Source organism: Stomoxys calcitrans, chromosome 4, assembly GCF_963082655.1.
Source record: "Stomoxys calcitrans chromosome 4, idStoCalc2.1, whole genome shotgun sequence".
In the NCBI taxonomy this organism is placed as follows: domain Eukaryota; kingdom Metazoa; phylum Arthropoda; class Insecta; order Diptera; family Muscidae; genus Stomoxys; species Stomoxys calcitrans.
Window position 1 is genome coordinate 115,739,426 of NC_081555.1, and position 19,439 is coordinate 115,758,864.

The following is a 19,439-nucleotide window of genomic DNA, read 5'->3' on the forward strand; positions in this document are numbered from 1 at the left end:
GTGTGCAAAATGAAAGTCTGACTAAATTTGGATATAAGTCGTATATATTAAAAGTATCATGTAGACTCGCTGGTGTAGGGTATTATATAGTCGGCTACGCCAGACTTTTGCCTCCCCTTACATGCTTTATATAGATTTAATAAATTTGTGCAATATGAGGTTGAACAGTTCGAGTATCTTGTGTCCCTAGTCCCTAGTGACAAAATTCATGATTTTTATTGTATTATTCTTTGTATATGCATCATGTCTTTCTTCTCCCCAAATTGTATTGTACACCAATACATTACTCTGGCTTCCTTTATCGCTTTGAATTACCTCTTGACTCAATTGCACAACTTGGCATGGAATCCAATGTTATGAACAAATTGATTATAGTCACAACAATTACTGGCTCCACTATCAGCAACTCGACTGAATACAAGTGAATCAGGACAGGCTATGGGTCTGCATGCAACATGATTGCCAAATTGAGCAGTAAAAGGATTGTTGTGGGTAACAATGACAGTGCATACACCATTCCTATTTATCACCTTATAAATATATTTTGGTATGGGATTTTTAGAATTTTTCATTAGATAGATTTTAGTAGGTTGGCCTGTTATCGAATGTTCCAACTCTAAAACCTCAAAAGTTCCAGTTAGCACGCTGACATATTCCCCGTTTTTAGGCAATCCATGAACCCAATTCTCAATTATTTTCCAATTTTTGATATTTACACTGGTAAATTGGGGTATTACATTGATGTAATTCATTGTCGCATCCTTTTGATCGTAGGTAAGCAGGTCCTGAACATTAACCAAATGACCCCGATCTATAACGCGATTACTGGGAGAGTTGGATGTGATGAAGCGCTGGCCATTACCTAAAAGTGATACAAAGCTGGCATAAACATTGGCAGCTTCAAATGATTCTGCTCGGGTGGGGCCTGTAACACTGCCCACTGCAAACGTGGGACGATTATATGCATATGAAGATAGTGACAATCCATAGGTCTTGTGTCGGGAGTAGATGGCTTCCTCGCTTAACTTACTATAACACACCTGGTAAATTGACAGAGTGGTTCCGCTTCTCGCCAGAGTATAACGAATGTCATAAATTTCCCCTCGATTCCTTTGGAAGCATGGTACTTCATTGATTACCTGAATTTCCTGGTACTTTATACCATTCATGCATTTCGAGCCATCAGGTATGCGATCCATTATGCCACGGTTACATTTCAGCTGTATTATGTCGTCTTCTTTGCATATCAAATACAGTGTCTGTCCATCCTCCAATGTATTCGTATGCAGAAGATCGTATTGATTTGAAGGTGTTTTAATGGCATAAATCCATTTTCTATTCATGTTACTTGCATCCAGTTGACATTGTTGACCCCAAACATCTGCAATGAGAATATTTATTCCATACACCAAACATGTACAAAGCTTCGCCTACCCTTCACAACCAACCACATAATGATGGCAAATTGTATTATCATTTTTTTTTTTGTGTTTCGTTAGCCTCCGAAGATAATTCTTCTGTATGCATTGAACGTAGAAATGAGACTGATTTTGGTTTTCAGCGCACAATGTTTTTATAGCATACACCATAGAAAGGAAGATTAACTTCCTCATTGCGTTTGTAACAGTACAGAATACATAACTGCCATATAAACCGCAGTGAAATATGCATCGGTATGGACTTTTTTGGGAAGCTATTGTCATTAGTATTGAAGAACAGCGGTCAAAGGGTTACAGTTCTATATTTGGATGTAGTGAAAACGTAACGTCTGCTTAGTAGCCCTCAACTGTATAACTTTAGAGTTTTTTGCCTTTAATAAGAAATCCTCCAAAGCACTTGAAAAATGTGTTCCATGGTTGAGGGTATTTAAGATTCGGCTTAACTAAACTAACCAAAATATAATTGTGGGCGTTTCACTGCTTGTGATAATCAATAATGTGGGGCGTTTATATAAAGAAGTGCAAACAGTAGATACGGCAAAGTTCAATTGCGGCTGTTATGACTTTCACACAAGTGTGTAATCCCTAAAGGGTCATTGCACCAGGTAGTTTGTCTCTCAACTATTTTAATTTATCTTTCTATGCTTGCATGTACGTTGAATCTAATTCGTCAAACTTTATCAGCTAGCTCTTACACGCTGGTGGTGTATGCGTCGACGATGTCTGCTGCCTGCAACGAATTGTTGGCACACATAATTTATTATTGGGTAAAAGCGGTTCGTCTAAGGAGCATAGCGAAAATCAACTCTTCCCATTTGGGAAAAAATAATAAAAAAAAGTTCGGAAGAAGAGGTAATGATGTGGGTTTCTAACAAATATGAATGAAGAATCACCAGTGGCAGTGTGGACTGACACAATCATCAGATACAGTAGTCAAGTACACTAGAACAAAAAAGTAAGAGGGTTCGGCCGGGCCGAATCTTATATACCCTCCACCATGGAACGCATTTGTCGAGTTCTTTGCGAGGTATCTCTTTTTAGGCAACCTTAGAATAATAAATAAGAACTGTTATGCTATTGGAGCTATAACAACTTATAGTCCGATTCGGACCATAAATTAATGCCGAACATTGAAGAAGTCATTGTTAAATATTTCAGTTCATTCGGATATGAATTGCGCCTTGTAGGGGCTCAAGAGGCAAAATCAGGATATAGGTTTATATGGGAGCTATATCAAGCTATTGATCGACCATATTACACACGTATGTTGAAGGTCATAAGAGAAGCTGTTGTACAAAATTTCTGCCAAATCGGAAGAGAATTGCGCCCTCTAGAGGCTCAAGAAGTCAAAATCCCCTCAAGAAGTCAAATTCAGCCAAATGGGAAAAAGATTGTGGCTTCCAGGGGCTCAAAAGTCAAATCGGAAAATCGTGAGAGCTGTTTAAACCAGTGTTGCCAAAAAGATAATAGCTAAAAATCACCCTATTAACGAATGTACTTTTTTATCTTATATTAACCAATGAGTGTAGGGCGCCGAAGATATCACAGATTGATACCTTTTGCAGAATTAATTTTCACAAAACAAGTCAAAGGTCAACAATCGTAGAAAATTACAACGACACCGATGTTTATTCCATCAGCTATCATTAGACTGTCATAAGTCATGGCCATAGAATGAAACACAATTTGAACATTAACTCTTTTTAAACTTTTCCCCTCTTGTTCAGTTTTTGTTAAAGATTTTAAATTTATGGAACATCTGTTGACGTTGCAAATACCAACAACGACAATGTAAATTTTTTTTTACTGTACCTCAAATGGGCTGCTCTTTATGCAGATTAGCTGGAAAATGTCACACCAAATGTTAATTGACTTTGGAGAGAATCTGTTTTTGTTCGAAACATGGCAAATAAGTTAATTATCCTCGTTGTTGTTTGCAAAACGAGTGAAAGTTGTTTTGGGTTTTTTGCTTTTACACCCTCGGGGACTAATCATCAGCATCATCGGCTTAAAAAGTGATTTTTAGTGTGGAGCATTAAATGAATGCTCTGGATTATGGGAATTTAATTAGGACGTTTTGTCGTGTGAAATATAATATTGCCATTGGCACAATGTTTGCGTAAATAAAATGCTGTTAATTATATAAAACAGAGACAGAGAAAAAAATTGTTAGGATTGCATAATTGAAGATTAATGAAGCACTGCACAGTATTGCCAAATCAAAAAATCTTGGAATTAATTCTGGAATTTTTTAACGTATATAGATATTTACACGAAACTTTTCGTAGTCTGAATCCTAGGATGTTGATGTGTTTTCCAATAAGTGTGCAAAATTTGGGACCATAGTGGCTCCAGAGGCTGATCAATGGGGCCTGAAGTTAGTCCCCTCGAGTATGTCAAATTTTGATCAGCTTTCCAAACTCTCATTTGTTGGACCGATCGGCTTGATTTGTATACCCTACACCACCACTGAGGTATAGGGTATTATAAGTTTGTACATTTATTTGCAACGCTAAGAAGGAGAAGAGCTAGACCCATTGATAAGTATACCGATTGACTCAGAATCACTTTCTGATTCGATTTAGCCATGTCCGTCTGTAAGTCCATGTTTTCTTGTAATCAAAGTGCAGGTCGTCGTATTTGTTATCCAATCTTCACGAAAATCTGCACATATCACTTTTTTGGCTCAAGGACGAACTCTGTTGTCTCTGGTAAAAAGTCGGTTCAGATTTAAATATAGCTCCCATATATATGTACCGCCCGATTTCCACTTAAATGGCCATAGTAGCTACAGTTTTCAACCGATCTGTACCAAATTTGGCACGGAATGTTTTGTTACTGACTTTAATATATGTGCAAGATTTAATCAAAATCGGTTCAGATTTAGATATAGCTCCCATATATATACATCGCCCGACTTGCACTTAAATGGCCGTAGTAGCTACAATTTTCAAACGATCTGCACAAAATTTGGCATGTGATGTTTTGCTACTGACCTTAACATATGTGCAAAATTTCATCAAAATCGTTTCAGATTTAGATATAGCTCCCATGTATATGTATCGCCCGATTTGCACTTAAATGGCCGTAGTAGCTGCAATTTTCAACCGATCTGCACAAAATTTGGCACGGACAGTTTTGTTTTTGATACTAACATATGTGCAAGATTTAATCAAAATCGGTTCAGATTTAGATATAGCTCCCATATATACCTATCGCCCGACTTAAATGGCACTTAAATGGCCGTAGTAGCTACAATTTTCAACCGATCTGCAGAAAATTTGGCACGGAATGTTTTGTTACTGACCTTAACATACGTGCAAAATTTAATCCAAGTCGGTTCAGATTTACATATAGCTTCCATATATATGTATGATTCTTCTTATATTGTTTGTTTGTTTGTTTGTGTGTTCCTTATAGACTCAGAATCGGCTGTACCGATTTTCTTAAAATTTTCACAGATGGTGCATAATGATCCCATGGTGAAAATAGGGTACTAAAATTTTTGATATCTGAGGAGGGGCGGGCGCTCCCCCTTACACTAATTTTCAGAAACGCCAGATCTCGAAGATGGGTGGTTCAGATTGGTTCAGATTTAAATATAGCTCCCATATATATGCATCGCCCGTTTTTTTTTTTTTTTTTTGTTTGTTTGTGTGTTCTTTATAGACTCAGAAACAGCTGTACCCATTTTCTTAAAATTTTCACAGATGGTGCATAATGGTCCCATGGTAAAAAAGGGTGCTGCAATTTTTGATATCTGAGGGGGGCGGATCCTCCCCCTTACACTAATTTTCAGAAACCCCAGATCTCGGAGATGGGTGGGGCGATTTAACCAAAATTTTGTGTGCTCTCTTATAGAAACCTTCAAACAAAAATTTTGTATCCAAATTTCGGATGGTGTACCTAGGGGGCCGGCCCACCCCCACAAAACCAACCAAATATATATGTAGTCCAATCACGACAATATGGGACTCAAATGAAAGGTAATTAAGAGTAAAAAACGTATCTGATATCCAATTGCCGAACCAAGTGTTTTTTGGGGACCACCCCAACCTCCAAAAACCCCCTAAATCTGACATATTTACTGACAATGGCAATATGGGACTCAAATGAATGGTATTTGCGAGTAGATTACGAATTTCATATCCAAATAAGGGACCAAGTTTCTGGTGGTCCACCCCTTCCCCAAAACACCCCCCAAAGGGGACAAATTTATGACCATACCAATATGGGGCTTAAATCAAAAGTCTTTGGGAGTAAAGCACTAATCTGATATCAAAATTCGGGAAAAAGTGTTTATGGGCCACCCCAACCCCATAAAACTCAAATAAGAGGTATTTTAGAGTTTTCAGAGCCAAGTCACTGAGTGGCCACACTATACCTCAAAAACCGGTCATTTTTCTCGACTATGGAAATATGGGGCTCAAATGAAAGGTAATTGGGAATAGACTACGAATGTGATATCATGATTCGGTACCAACTGTCTAAGCGACGTCCCACCAACAAATAGGACGTAGAGCACGAAAGTAGAGTAGAGCACAAAATTGGTACCCACTTTCAGAACCAATTTTCTGGGTGTCTACCCTCTCCCCAAAAACGAGCACGAAAGTAGAGTAGAACACAAAATTGGTGCCCACTTTCAGAACCAATTTTCTGGGTGTCTACCCTTTCCCCAAAAACGCAATATGGGGTCAAATAAAGGTGTTTGGGAGTATAAAACGAATCTGATATCCAAAAGTGGGACCATGTATTTGGAGCACCGCCCCTTCCCCTAAAACACCCCCCAAATAGTAAAAATTTACCGACCATAGTAATATGTGGCTCAAATGAAAGGTATTGGAGATTTAAAAACGAATTTAATAAACAATTTGGGGCCAAGTGTCTGGGGGACGCCTCATTCCATAAACTCCCCTTAAACCAATGGCAATATGGGGTATGAAAAATGATTTTTGAGGGTAGAGCATGATGCTAATATTTTTTCAGGGCTAAGTATATGTGGGACCACCTCACTCCACAAAACATCCCTAAATTGGACATACATATCTACCAATCTTGGCAATTTGGGGCTCAAATGAAAAGTATTTGGGAGTAGGGCACGAAATGCATACCCACTTACGGGACCACGTTTCTTGGAGTCCACACAACCCCCCTTAACCCACCAACCACCACCCTGGGGCACTTTTCACTACTAAAATCCATATGAGAATATCGGGCTCCAATATAGTCTTTTAAGCTAAAATAAGTCTTTAACATCCAAACTTAAATGGCCATAAACCCTCCGAGCGAATTCATAGACGAATAATGATCATATGGAATTCAGATAAAGGCATTTATATTCTCAAACTATATTTCTCAAACTATATAGACATACTATTTTCGTAGCATGGTGTTTCACTCAAAGCTCTTTAATTGTTCAAAATAAGTATTCGGAGGATAATTTTGTTCCATATAAGGAAAAAGAAGTCGCAGCGGAGCGGGCCCAGGCGAGCTAGTGATAAATATAAACAATTTTTTATTTGTGGGTTGTTGTAGCCTTTCATGTAAATAAAATCATATCTCCGCGTTTTTGAGTTGAGCTTTAATGACAAACCTTCTTATTCAGATTATACTGAGAAGCCTTTCCGGAGTTTTTTCTTTCATTTCCTTTAATTTCTTTTGTTTTATTATAACATTGGTTGTTGTTATTGTAAGGAAGGTTATTATAGAAGGAATACTTACAATTTCTCATTTAATTACATTATGATTTTCCCTCCGCCTTCGCATTGACTTTAGAATAATTCAAAATGATATTAAATGCATTGTCACTTTTGTCGCTCTGCACTTTTCAGCAATGACGCAATGGAGTGTGTCATTGCAACGCAGTTAATCATTTGAAATTTGCACGTGTAATTCGCACAGTAATGGCAAAGTCCCTTCTGTTGGTTGCATCACAGCCTTTTTCACATTCATTTATTTTCCTTGTCTTACTGCAGGCACTGCCAAAGGCTTTTACTTTGATGAACCCTCTCAAAGAGAGTAGAAATGTTGAGCCAAGGGAAAGGAATTCAAAGTCTTTGAAGATAATTAATTAGTAAAGCTAGGGATTAGGGATGCCAAATCAAATATATTGCAGGTTAAAGGGAAGTATAATGATTAGAAAACTTATAAATTTTTCTATAAATTAAAAAAAAATTAGTTTAATATTTCAGGATTGTTAAATTGCATTTTTCGAAATTCGTTAAATTTGTCAAAACAAATTTCCTTTAAGAATTCTTCTAAAGAAACTAAAACAGTTAATGTTTGTCAAACACACATTTTTCGCAAACGAAAACTCAATGTGTTGACTACATAAAATGTTTAGTCTTTGTACCACCCGCCTACCTGGACTAGGCCAAGATATTAGATTTGGTTGAAAAGAGAGTGCGGATATTCATTCGGCCAAAAAATCGGGCCAAAATATTGGGTTGCCCAAAAAGTAATTGCGGGTTTTTTAAAAGAGTATATGTAAATGAATTTTTAATAAAACTTAGAATGAACTTTAATCAAATATACTTTTTTTACACTTTTTTTTTCTAAAGCAAGCTAAAAGTAACAGCTGATAACTGACAGAAGAAAGAATGCAATTACAGAGTCACAAGCTGTGAAAAAATTTGTCAACACCGACTATATGAAAAATCCGCAATTACTTTTTGGGCAACCCAATATTACATGAGCAAAATTTTATTGTAATCGGCCAAGAAATGTGAACCGTACCTTGATTACAGGAATACAGACGGACATTGCTAAATAAAATTAGAAAGTAATTGTAAGCCGATCTGTAAACTAAACAGTGGATCTATATAGTCAGCTTCTTAATAGGCAAACAAAGGATAATGGATATGAATGGTTATGCTATTAGAGTATATTATGGACCCACTCGGACCATACTGGTTTGGATGTTGGCGACCATAGTGGAAGTCACTGTTCAAAATTTCAGCAAAAGGATAAAAATTGAAAAATAAACCGATATCCTGATTTTATTTCTTGAGCCGCTAAGAAATAAAATCAGGATATCGGTTTATTTGGGAACTATATCAGGTTATAGACAAACTTCGATCATACTCGAAAAAGTTGTTTCAAGTCAAAACAAAACACTTCATGCAAATTGGTTAATAATTGCGCCCTCTAGAGGCTCAACCAGATAAGATCCGAGATCGGTTTATATGGCAGATCTATCAGGTTATAACCAAATTTAAACCATACTTATCACGTTTTGGAAGTCATAACAAAACACCTCATTTCTGTCAAATCGGATAAAAATTGTGCCCTCTAGAGACTCAAGAAGATCTAGGATAAGTTTATATGGTGGAGAGATGTGGTTCATTTACAATCCCAACCGACTTACACTATTAAGATGTGTTCATGCAAAATTTCAAGCGCCTACCTTTTTTTATTTATACCCTCCACCATAGTTTCGTCATTCCGTTTGTAATAGCTCGAAATATGCGTCTAAGACCCAAAAAATATATATATTTTTGATCGTCATGACATTTTAGGTCGATCTAGCCGTGTCCGTCCGTTTGTTGAAAGCACGCTAACTTCCGAAGGAGTAAAGCTGAACGCTTGAAATTTTGCACAAATATATCTTATTAATGTAGGTCAGTTGGGATTGTAAATGGGCCAAATCGGTAAAGGTTTTGATATAGCTGCCATATAAGCCGATCTGGGGTCTTGACTTCTTGAGCCTCTAGAGAGCGCAATTCTTATCCGATTTGGCAGAAAATTTACATGTGGTGTTTTGGTGTCACTTCCAGGAACTGTGCTAAGTATGGTTTAAATCGGTTCACAACCTGATATAGCTGCCACTAGAGGGCGCAATTCTCATCCGATTTGGCTGAAAGTTAGCATTAGATGTTAAGTTATGACTTCCAACTACTGTCCTGAGTATAGTTCAAATCAGTCCATATCCTGATATAGCTGCCATATAAACCGATCTGGCATCTTGACTTCTTGAGCCTCTAGAGGGCGCAATTCTCATCCGATTTGGCTGAAATTGGTTGAGCCAATAGAGGGCGCAGTTTTCATTTGATTTGGCTGAAATTTTGTATAAAGTTGTTTTTTTGACTTCCAACAAATGTGCGTAGTACGCTTCAAATCAATCTATAACCTGATATATTGGGTTGCCCAAAAAGTAATTGCGGTTTTTCATATAGTCGGGGTTGACAAATTTTTTCACAGCTTGTGACTCTGTAATTGCATTCTTTCTTCTTTAATTTGCGTAATTGCATTCTTTAATTCTTGTAATTGCATTCTTTCTTCTTTAGAAAAAAAGTGTAAAAAAGTATAATTGATTAAAGTTCATTCTAAGTTTTATTAAAAATGCATTTACTTTCTTTAAAAAAATCCGCAATTACTTTTTGGGCAACCTAATAACTACCATAAAAACCGATCTTGGATCTTGACTTCTTGAGCCAATAGAGGGCGCAATTCTCATTCGATTTGGCTGAAATTTAGCATGAAGTTGTTTGATGTAAGGTCGATAACCTGATATAGCTGCCACATATACCAATGGTGGATCTTGATTTCTTGAGCCTGTAGAGGCCGTAATTCTTATCCGATTTTGCTGAAATTTTGAACAACGGCTACTCCCATGGACTTCAACATACGTGTCCAATATGGCCTTAATCGATCTAGAGCCTGATACAGCTCCCATACAAACCGATCTGATGATTTTGTTGCATGAGCCCCTACAAGGCGCAATTCTTATCCGAATGAACAGAAATACTACCCAATAACTACTACTGTGGTCTTCAACATTTAAATCACTTATGGTCTGAATCGGACTATTACCTAATATATCTATAATGGCATAACAAATTCTATCCTTTATTCCCTGTTTGCCTAAAAAGACACTTCTTCGGAAGCAGGAAAGAGAATCAGATATCCGAAGAGCATAACACTGGTCAAATACTGAAGAGGAAGAACAGCCCCCCGCTTTCAAGTACTCTGGGAAAACCAAGCCAGCCATCCCACAATGGAGACTCCAGACAGTGTCCTGAGGAGGTAGACAAAGTTGGAACAGGAACGAAGGAGGCACGCACGGCCCTGAGTCTTCATGGAGGACTGTGACTTCCAAAGGGAGGCCACCGCCATCATGGAAGGGGAAGATGGTCGCTGAGAATAGTAAGGAGTCGCCCTCTTACGCCAGTGTGGCAAGGAAGCACAACAGAGGTGAAATGATTTATGCAGTCATAGATATCGGCTATGCATCCGGTAGAATTCCACCAGATCATCGATCCCAAGTGGAGGATCTGAATAATGAGGGGATTTTCAAACATGTATGCAAGTCTGTAGAGAATCTTCCTATACAAATAATGAGCTGCGTGCATAGAGGCGACATCTTTACGCTGCGTTTTGCGTCGACGGAATGTCGAAAATATACATGAGAGGGCGCAATGGGTAGGCCACCGTAGCGAAGAGGTTAGCATGTCCGCCTATGACGCTAAACGCCTGGGTTCGAATCCTGGCGAGACCATAAGAAAAAAAAGTTCAGCTGTTTTTGGCCTTCTTATGCTGGCAACATTTGTGAGGTACTATGCCACTTCTCTCCAAAGAGGTGTCGCACTGCGACACGCCCCTCGAACTCGGCTACAAAAGGGAGTCCCCTTATCATTGAGCTTGAACTTGAATCGGACCGCACTCATTGATATGTGAGAAGTTTGTCCCAGTTCCTTAGTGGAATGTTCATGGGCAAAATTTTTATTTTATCAGGATATGGACCAACTTGGACCATACTTTGTATAGCCATTTGAAGTCATAATATTGCGCCCTATACAGGCGTATTTCTAAATATCTAAATGTGGACTAATTTAGCTCGTTTACAATCTCAACTAGCGAGCTTCAAGTAAAAACTTTTCATTTCAATTTTTCAACTGCGTTCCTTCTACTAAGAAAACTTTAGGCCAACCCCCTAGTAAATACCAAGAATTTGTATTGGATTTTATGTTTATTCTGCTTCCGGAGTTGAGACACATGACACGTATTTTCGCATGCCATCATGATATGGCAACATGTGTATTAATAAGATAACGTTAGCTTCGTGTTCTTTTTTCAATGTTATGATAATGTAGAAAAGTTTTAATTTCAACATTGAGGCAAATCAACGAAATAATTTATTTTCGTCAAATAAACAACTTATAAAGGTAATCAACATTTAAACTCATCGCTGTTGGGTTGCAATATTTCTAAATCAAATCTTAACAAGTAAAACAGTGCTAATTTTGGCAGGCCCGAATCGTATTTACCTTCCACCACGGCATTTGTCAACTTGTTTGCCCATATTTCTTTAAAGGCCAGGAAAGGATTGCTATGCTATTGGATATATATCAATTTGTGGACCAATTCGGACCATACTTGATTTCCATTTTGGAAACCACACCAGAAGTCATTGTGCGAAATATCAGCCAATTTTGATTGTGCTCGCTAGAGGGAGATCGGTACAGCTGCGAGCTACCAGGCGCGTCCACTAGTGGGGGATAGTGGAATGCTTCATACGGAGTAGCTGCAACGGCAGTAGCGGACAATCAGCGTTATCGAGTGGAGAGTCTCAGTGTGAGGCCCCACGGCACCGGCTCTTCCACAAATGCGGGTTATAGGCGCCTTCAAATAACCAATGACGATTAGTCCTTTGGACCGGAACGAGCTTGCTCACCTACAGGGACTAGAACAACAACAACGATTCCTCTTTAGATGCTTCATTAGCTGCTACTGTTGAAGTACTTTTTAAGTTCCGTGCTTCCCCACTAGTCCACACCTTGAGCCTACTCCAACTGGATGACCCACCCACACAGAGCTTGTGGGATCCCGTTTCGACGCCTACCTATCCTGTTCCGATAGTGGCAGGAGGACTTTCAGTTTTCTGCAATCCTGCAGACTTTAGAGATGTAGTCGATAATTCCTCAGACAAGTGTTCAGCAACATCTGCTGAATCATCTCCTGATTCCCCAACCCCACCGCTTCTATAGACCTTCAGTTTCAACTTGTTAAATCCGTAGGAGTTGTTCCTTTAGACTTGTTGAGGTCTGCGAGAGAGCCGGAGTTTAGTAGCTCCTCTCTTCCGCTGAACCTAACCTTACCTAATTAATATAATACACTAATATATCCTCTTTAAAAAGAAACTTTATCATTATTACAAGATAACATATTATGATAGAGTATACATTTTCTTATAACTATTTATCGCTAAACCCAAAATTTTTAAAATAATTATCTAAAAACTTTCGCCATAGCAGATAAACATTCTAAAACATGCTAAAAATTAACTCTCATATTACAACCCCCATCTTTTCGTGACACTGCTACATAGTTAAAATGCCAACAAAGCTTAGAGAGCACACGTGTGTAATGTAGGAAACAAAAACAATAACAACAATCTAATGAGAGGTTGCCGTGAACGTTGTTATCACCCCTTTTTTTTGAGCTATAGTGTTACAGGAGATTCACTAATTTCCCTTGTGAACATGCAACAGGAAATTTAAAAGTACGCTCAACTAAGCCGCATGTAATATGCACACCAAGAGGTATAACAAACTTTGTGCATAACATTAAAATCGTATATGAAGTACTTAGTGTGGCACATAATGACGGAAACTGCATAGGATAATACAGATATACATATATGTATTGGGTTGCCCAAAAAGTAATTCCGTATTTTTTAAAAGAAAGTAAATGCAATTTTAATAAAACTTAGAATGAAATTTAATCAAATATACTTTTTCACACTTTTTTTCTAAAGCAAGCTAAAAATAACAGCTGATAACTGACAGAAGAAAGAATGCAATTACAGAGTCACAAGCTGTGAAAAAATTTGTCAATGCCGACTATATGAAAAATCCGCAATTACTTTTTGGGCAACCCAATATATTAAGACTTGATGTAAGCGGTTATGAAATGGAATATTTTCTACTAGTTTTCATGGAAGGCAAAATAAGTAAACTCTTGCTATTGAGGTAAAAGGCGCAATGTTCGGTTGGTCCAGTCTAGGATACTCACTACCATAGATTCGGATGAAAATTTAAAACTGAAAAGTAAGGACGGGCTAAAGTCGGGCGAAGACGACCTATTGATATCCTATACCACATTATTTATGCAGGCTTTAAAAATGAAAATCGTTTGAAACACATATACGAAAGCTATATCTGAATATTAACCGATTTTGATGAAATTCAACTTCAATGTCGGGAATCATATATGAATCCTTTGTGCCAAATTTTCCGTGAATCGGTTAATAAATGACAACATTATTACAATATTAGTACAAATTGGACGATCCTCTATAAGGGAGCTATATCCAAGTCTTAACAAATTTCGACCAAAATCCACCTGATTTGTGGTAGTCGTAGAAAAAAGGGCAAAGATTTGAAAAGAACGGTTGATAAATGTGTGTTGCAAAGACTCTAGAAGAAAACCAGCAAGGAAAGGCACATATGGGGCGGAGCCGACTGTAATACCCTACACCTATCCTAAAATTATAAATTCGGGCTAATAGCTGTCATATACATATATCTATGTATATCACAGCTATGGGAGCAATATTCAAATCAGAACCGATATGAAATCTAGCAGATATGATAAGATCAGTAACAAAACAATTCACGCCAAATTTTGTGCAGATCTGTTGAAGATTTTAATTACTACAACAATTTAAGTGCAAATCGGGCGATACATATATATGGGAGCTATATCCAAATCTAAACCGATTCTGATGAAGTCTTGCATATATGTTAAGATCAGTAACAAAACAATCCGTGCCAAATTTTGTGCAGATTGGTTGCAAATTGTTGCCATTACGGCCATTTAAGTGCAAATCGGGCGATACATATATATGAGAGCTATATCCAAATCTGAACTGATTTTTATGAAATATTGCAGATATGTTAAGATCAGCATCAAAACAATTCTCGCCAAATTTTGTGCAGATCGGTTGAAAATTTTGCCACTACGGTCATTTTAGTGTAAATCGGGCGATACATATATACGGGAGTTATATCCAAATCTGAACCGATTTTGATGAAATATTGCAGATATTTTAAGATCAGCAACAAAACAATCCGCGCCCAATTTCGTGTAGATCGGTTGAAAATTGTTGCCATTACGGCCATTTAAGTGCAAATCGGGCGATACATATATACGGGAGCTATATCCAAATCTGAACCGATTTTGATGAAACCTGGCAGATAGGTTAAGATCAACAACAAAACAATCCGCGCCCAATTTCGTGTAGATCAGTTGAAAATTGTTGCCATTACGGTCATTTAAGTGCAAATCGGGCAATACATATATTAGGAGCTATATCGAAATCTAAACCGATTCTAATGAAGTCTTGCATATATGTTAAGATCAGCAACAAAACAATCCATGCCAAATTTTAGGCAGATCGGTTGAAAATTGTTGCCACTACGGTCATTTAAGTGCAAATCGGGCGATACATATATACGGGAGCTTTATCCAAATCTGAACCGATTTTGATGAAATATTGCAGATATGTTAAGATCAGCAACAAAACAATCCATGCCAAATTTTAGGCAGATCGGTCTCGGTTCATCGGTTTATATTCATTTTGACATTCCGTTTGCAACACATCGAAGTATCCATTTCCGACCGTAAAAAGTATATTTATTCTTGATCGTCATAAAATTCTAAGACGATCTGACAGTCTGACCGTCTGCCCGTCCGTCCGTCTGTCTGTTGAAATCAAGCTAAAAATGCAAATTTTGCCCATGAACATTCCATTAAGGAACAGGGGCAAACTTCTCACATATCAATGAGTGCAGTCCGATTCAAGTTTAAGCTCAATGATAAGGAGCCTCCTTTTTATAGCCGAGTCCGAACGGCGTACCGCAGTGCGTCACCTCTTTGGAGAGAAGTTTTACATGGCATAGTACCTCACAAATGTTGCCAGCATTAGGAGGGGAAAACCACCGCTGAAAATTTTTTTCTGATGGTCTCGCCAGGATTCGAACCCAGGCGTTCAGCGTCATAGGCGGACATGCTAACCTCTGCGCTAAGGTTGAAATCAAGCAACAGTCTTTAAAAATAGAGATATTGAGCTGAAACTTTGCACAGATTCTTTTTTGTCCATAAGCAGATTTAGATCGAAAATAGGCTATATTGGACTATATCTTGATATAGCCCCCATATAGACCGATCCACCGATTTAGGGTCTTAGGCCCATAAAAGCCGTATTTATTATCCGACTTTGCTAAAATTTGGGACAGTGAGTTGTGTTAGGCCAGTCAATACCCTTTTTTAATTTGACCCCAATCGGTCCAAATTTAGATATAGCTGCCATATAGACCGATCTCTCCATTTAAGGTTTTCGGCCCATAAAAGGCGCATTTATTGTCCCATGTCGCCGAAATTTGGGAAAAAGAGTTGTGTTAGGATCATCGATATTCTTCTTCAATTTGGCCCAGATCGGTTCAGATTTGGATATAGCTGCCATATAGTTCGTTCTCTCAATTTAAGGTCTTGGGTCCATAAAAGGCGCATTTATTGTCCAATGTCGCCGAAATTTGGGAAAGTGAGTTGTGTTAGGCTCATCGATATGTTTCTTCAATTGAGCCCAAATCGGTCCAGATTTGGATATAGCTGCCATATAGCCCGTTCTCTCAATTTAAGGATTTCGGCCCATAAAAGGCGCCGATATCAACAAAATTTGGAACAGTGAGTTGTGTTAGGCTCATCGATATTCTTCGTCAAGATCGGTCCAAATTTGGATATAGCTGTCATATAGACCGATCTCTTGATTTAAGGTCTTGGACCGATAAGTGACGCGTTTATTGTCCGATTTCGCCGAAATTTGGGACAGTTAGTTGTGTTAGGCCCTTCGACATTCTTCTTCAATTTGGCCCAGATTGGTTCAGATTTGGTTATAGCTGCCATATAGACCGATCTCTCTATTTAAAGTCTTGGTCCCATAAAAGATGTATTTATGATCCGATTTCGCTGAAATTTGACACAGTGGCTTATGTCATGCTATTCGACATCCGTGTCGTTTATGGTTCAGATCGGTTTATATCCAAATATAGCTATTAAAAAAACACAATATTTTGTTCTAAAAAATTTAAGAGTGATTTGCTTTTATTAGACCACTCAATGTCCCTGCCGAATCTAGTTCAAATCGGACCATATTTCGATATAGCTGCTATGGGGACATAAATAATGCATTTTTCACCGGACTTTGAAGAAAAGTGGTTTTCATATATACCCGAGGTTCGGCCCGGCCGAACTAAACGCCTTTTTACTTGTTATCAGTCATAAGAACATTTTAAAAGAGTTATAGCCCTTTTGGAAAAAAGGACCTGAAGGACTCCTTAAGTGAGTCGCTTTAGGGTCTAAATGTTTTACATCAATATTGCTGGCAGCCTTGTTAATAATATTGCCGAAGACAACATACACCAAAAATTAAGGGATTACGAGTAATCCTAAAAATTAAGCCGAAGAAAGTGTCAAGAAGAAGGGAACTTCCCTTTCTTGAGAGGTTACTTTCTGATGTAAACTTTCAAAATGCAGATACGCGTATCTTCTCTTTTTGCCTCTTCTTTCATAATCTTTTTCGTTTTCCTGCTATTTTGCTCCACAGTGTTATGGACTATTGGCCCATAAATTTCGATACTTTCCCAATCGCTTGTTTCTGTTAAATTAACATCACTCCCAGCTAAGGCTTTACTTTATTTATAGAAATTACATGATTTGTAGCTGTCAGTATCAATAATGTCACTCAGATGAAATTCTAAGAAATATGGTACATTTATCCTGATTAAGGTTAGTGGCCACAACCAACTTAGTACATTTAAAAATAAACAAATGTGTACACCACTGAAATGACGGTAGAGATGGCAATAAAGAAATAGGAATCCTCCTGTATGGCACGTTTCAAGCAAATGACACGCAAATATTGGCATTGGCAAAAAAAAAAATAACGTAAATACTGAAAATACTCTACCACAGACAACAAATCACGTAAATAGTCAATATACTCTTGCTGTCGATGTGAGAGTACCATACCCCTGGTGCGTATGATGAATAATAGTTATGTGCGGGCGAATTCATTACGTATACGCAACGAGTTATAATCACATTAATTATTATCAACCAACCGCCAACACCAAAACATGCATAAAAGTGATATTTTTCGTGGGTTGTTGTTTAGCTTTCCAAATACCCCCAGGCCAACAAAAATTGGCTGAAAGCAACCACCACAAGCATTTGTTCTTTTATTGTTTCAGTTGGCTGTGTCACATTTTCCTTGACATTGCCGAGAGAAATGCGAAGCTGGTACAGGGAGCAGCATTAAACCTTTCACAAACGCAATCATTAGTCTTATTTAAGTTCACGATGCTCTGCTTGCCATAAGGATGCCTGGAATTGGAATGGGCATAAAAGACAACACGAAACTTGAGATGACGAGGGGAGGGTTGCAAGACGGACGTGGGTGTGTGTGTGTTTAATGGAATGCCATTCATGTGGCAATGGCATAGCGTCTAAGCTGTTAAGCTGTTTGGTTTAATTAATTTCAAATGTTTTGCCGCTTTGCAATTTCACTTGAAAAAAAATGGGGTAAGAAAAATTTGCCTATACTTCATGGTTTCTTGAATTTAAAATGGTGACAGCACTTGAAGAGGATGTTTAATACTTCTTTCATGCAAAACTTTGGTTAATTTACTAAGCACTTTTAGTTGAATAAACCTAAATGTACCCTGCGGATAAATTTATAGTCTCTAAGAGACAGTAATAATATGGTCTATAATAATAGTTTAAAACATAAATGTGGGCACACATTTTAACACTTAATACACAATTTTAAGAAAACTACATAAAAATGCCTTAAAAAATCATTAATTCAAATGAACAAATTCTCGTCAGAATCTTTCTCAAAAAAGAAAAAAATATATCCGTATCTCGGAATAAGTACTACCTATTACGAAAAAATTTTAAAGCATTTTGGAGTAGGTTGGAAATGGACTCCAACGACCTAACAGCTACGGTGGTGGGCGACAGGGCGTAGCGTGTTGTCCTCCCCTCCTATAGGTGTGGGTGCCTTGGCAGCTGTAGTCGAGAGAAATGCTTCAAGCGCACTACTAGTCTTTAGACTAATTAATGAGGAATAGACGGATAAACCAGAGGAATGCACAGTTCGACCCCAGGCTTTAAGTAAATGTGGTGTTTCTGACTCGGATTCAGACAGCGACGGTGTCAATGAAACAGTCATCGCACCCGAATCGAGAGATGAGGTTATCGGGATGAGGGCATCAGGATGAGGGCATCGGGATGAGGGCATCAGGATGAGGGCATCGGGATGAGGGCATCGGGATGAGGGCATCGGGATGAGGACATCGGGATGAGTGCATCGGGATGAGAGCATCGGGATGAGAGCATCACAAGCAGATCGAGAAAGCGATCCGGTGCACCGGCAGCGCAATCGGGCGAAAGTGCAGGAAGATTGAAGGGAGAGAACTGACATTCCAGCCACTTCTGCGGAAGCTGGAAAAAGATTCAGATCTCCCGAAAAGCATAACACTGCTAAAATGCTGGGAAAGAAAAAGAGCTCCCCGCTTTCAAGTACAAGGATGGAAACGCGCACGGTCCCTGAGTCTTCGTGGAGGACTGTGACTTCCAAAAGGATGCCACAGCCATCACGGAAGGGGAACATGGTCGCTGAAAAAGGTAAGGAGCCGCCTTCTTAAGCCGGAGTGACGCACAACAGAGATGAGATGACGTATGCAGTCATCGATATCGGCTATGCATCCGGTAGGATTCCACCAGATCGTCGACCGAGACCGAGAAACCGTTCCGGTGCACGACGAAGGAGACGAAGGAGTGTGTTCCAGCAAGGCAGTCGGCCGAAAGTGCAGGATGCTGGAAGGGATAGAACTAACATTCCAAACACTTCTACAGAAGCTGGAAAGAGACACAGATCTCCCGAAGAGCATAACACTGCTAAAATGCTGAAGAAGAAAAAGAGCTCCCCGCTTTCAA

At 38.5% G+C, this 19,439-nt stretch overlaps 2 protein-coding genes across 4 annotated transcripts in view; both read right to left on the reverse strand.

Moving 5' to 3' along the window:
• LOC106081960 (uncharacterized) overlaps positions 1 to 19,439 on the reverse strand; it is a 612,487-nt gene that overhangs the window by 242,188 nt on the left and 350,860 nt on the right. The gene's annotated exons all lie outside the window — the stretch shown is intronic.
• Positions 161 to 1,515, reverse strand: LOC106091468 (uncharacterized). The gene is made up of 2 exons (XM_013257996.2): positions 1,435 to 1,515; positions 161 to 1,381 (listed from the first exon to the last, which is right to left on the reverse strand). Exons 1-2 carry the CDS (start codon positions 1,475 to 1,477, stop codon positions 324 to 326), a joined length of 1,101 nt encoding a protein of 366 aa, XP_013113450.2. The 5' UTR covers positions 1,478 to 1,515; the 3' UTR covers positions 161 to 323.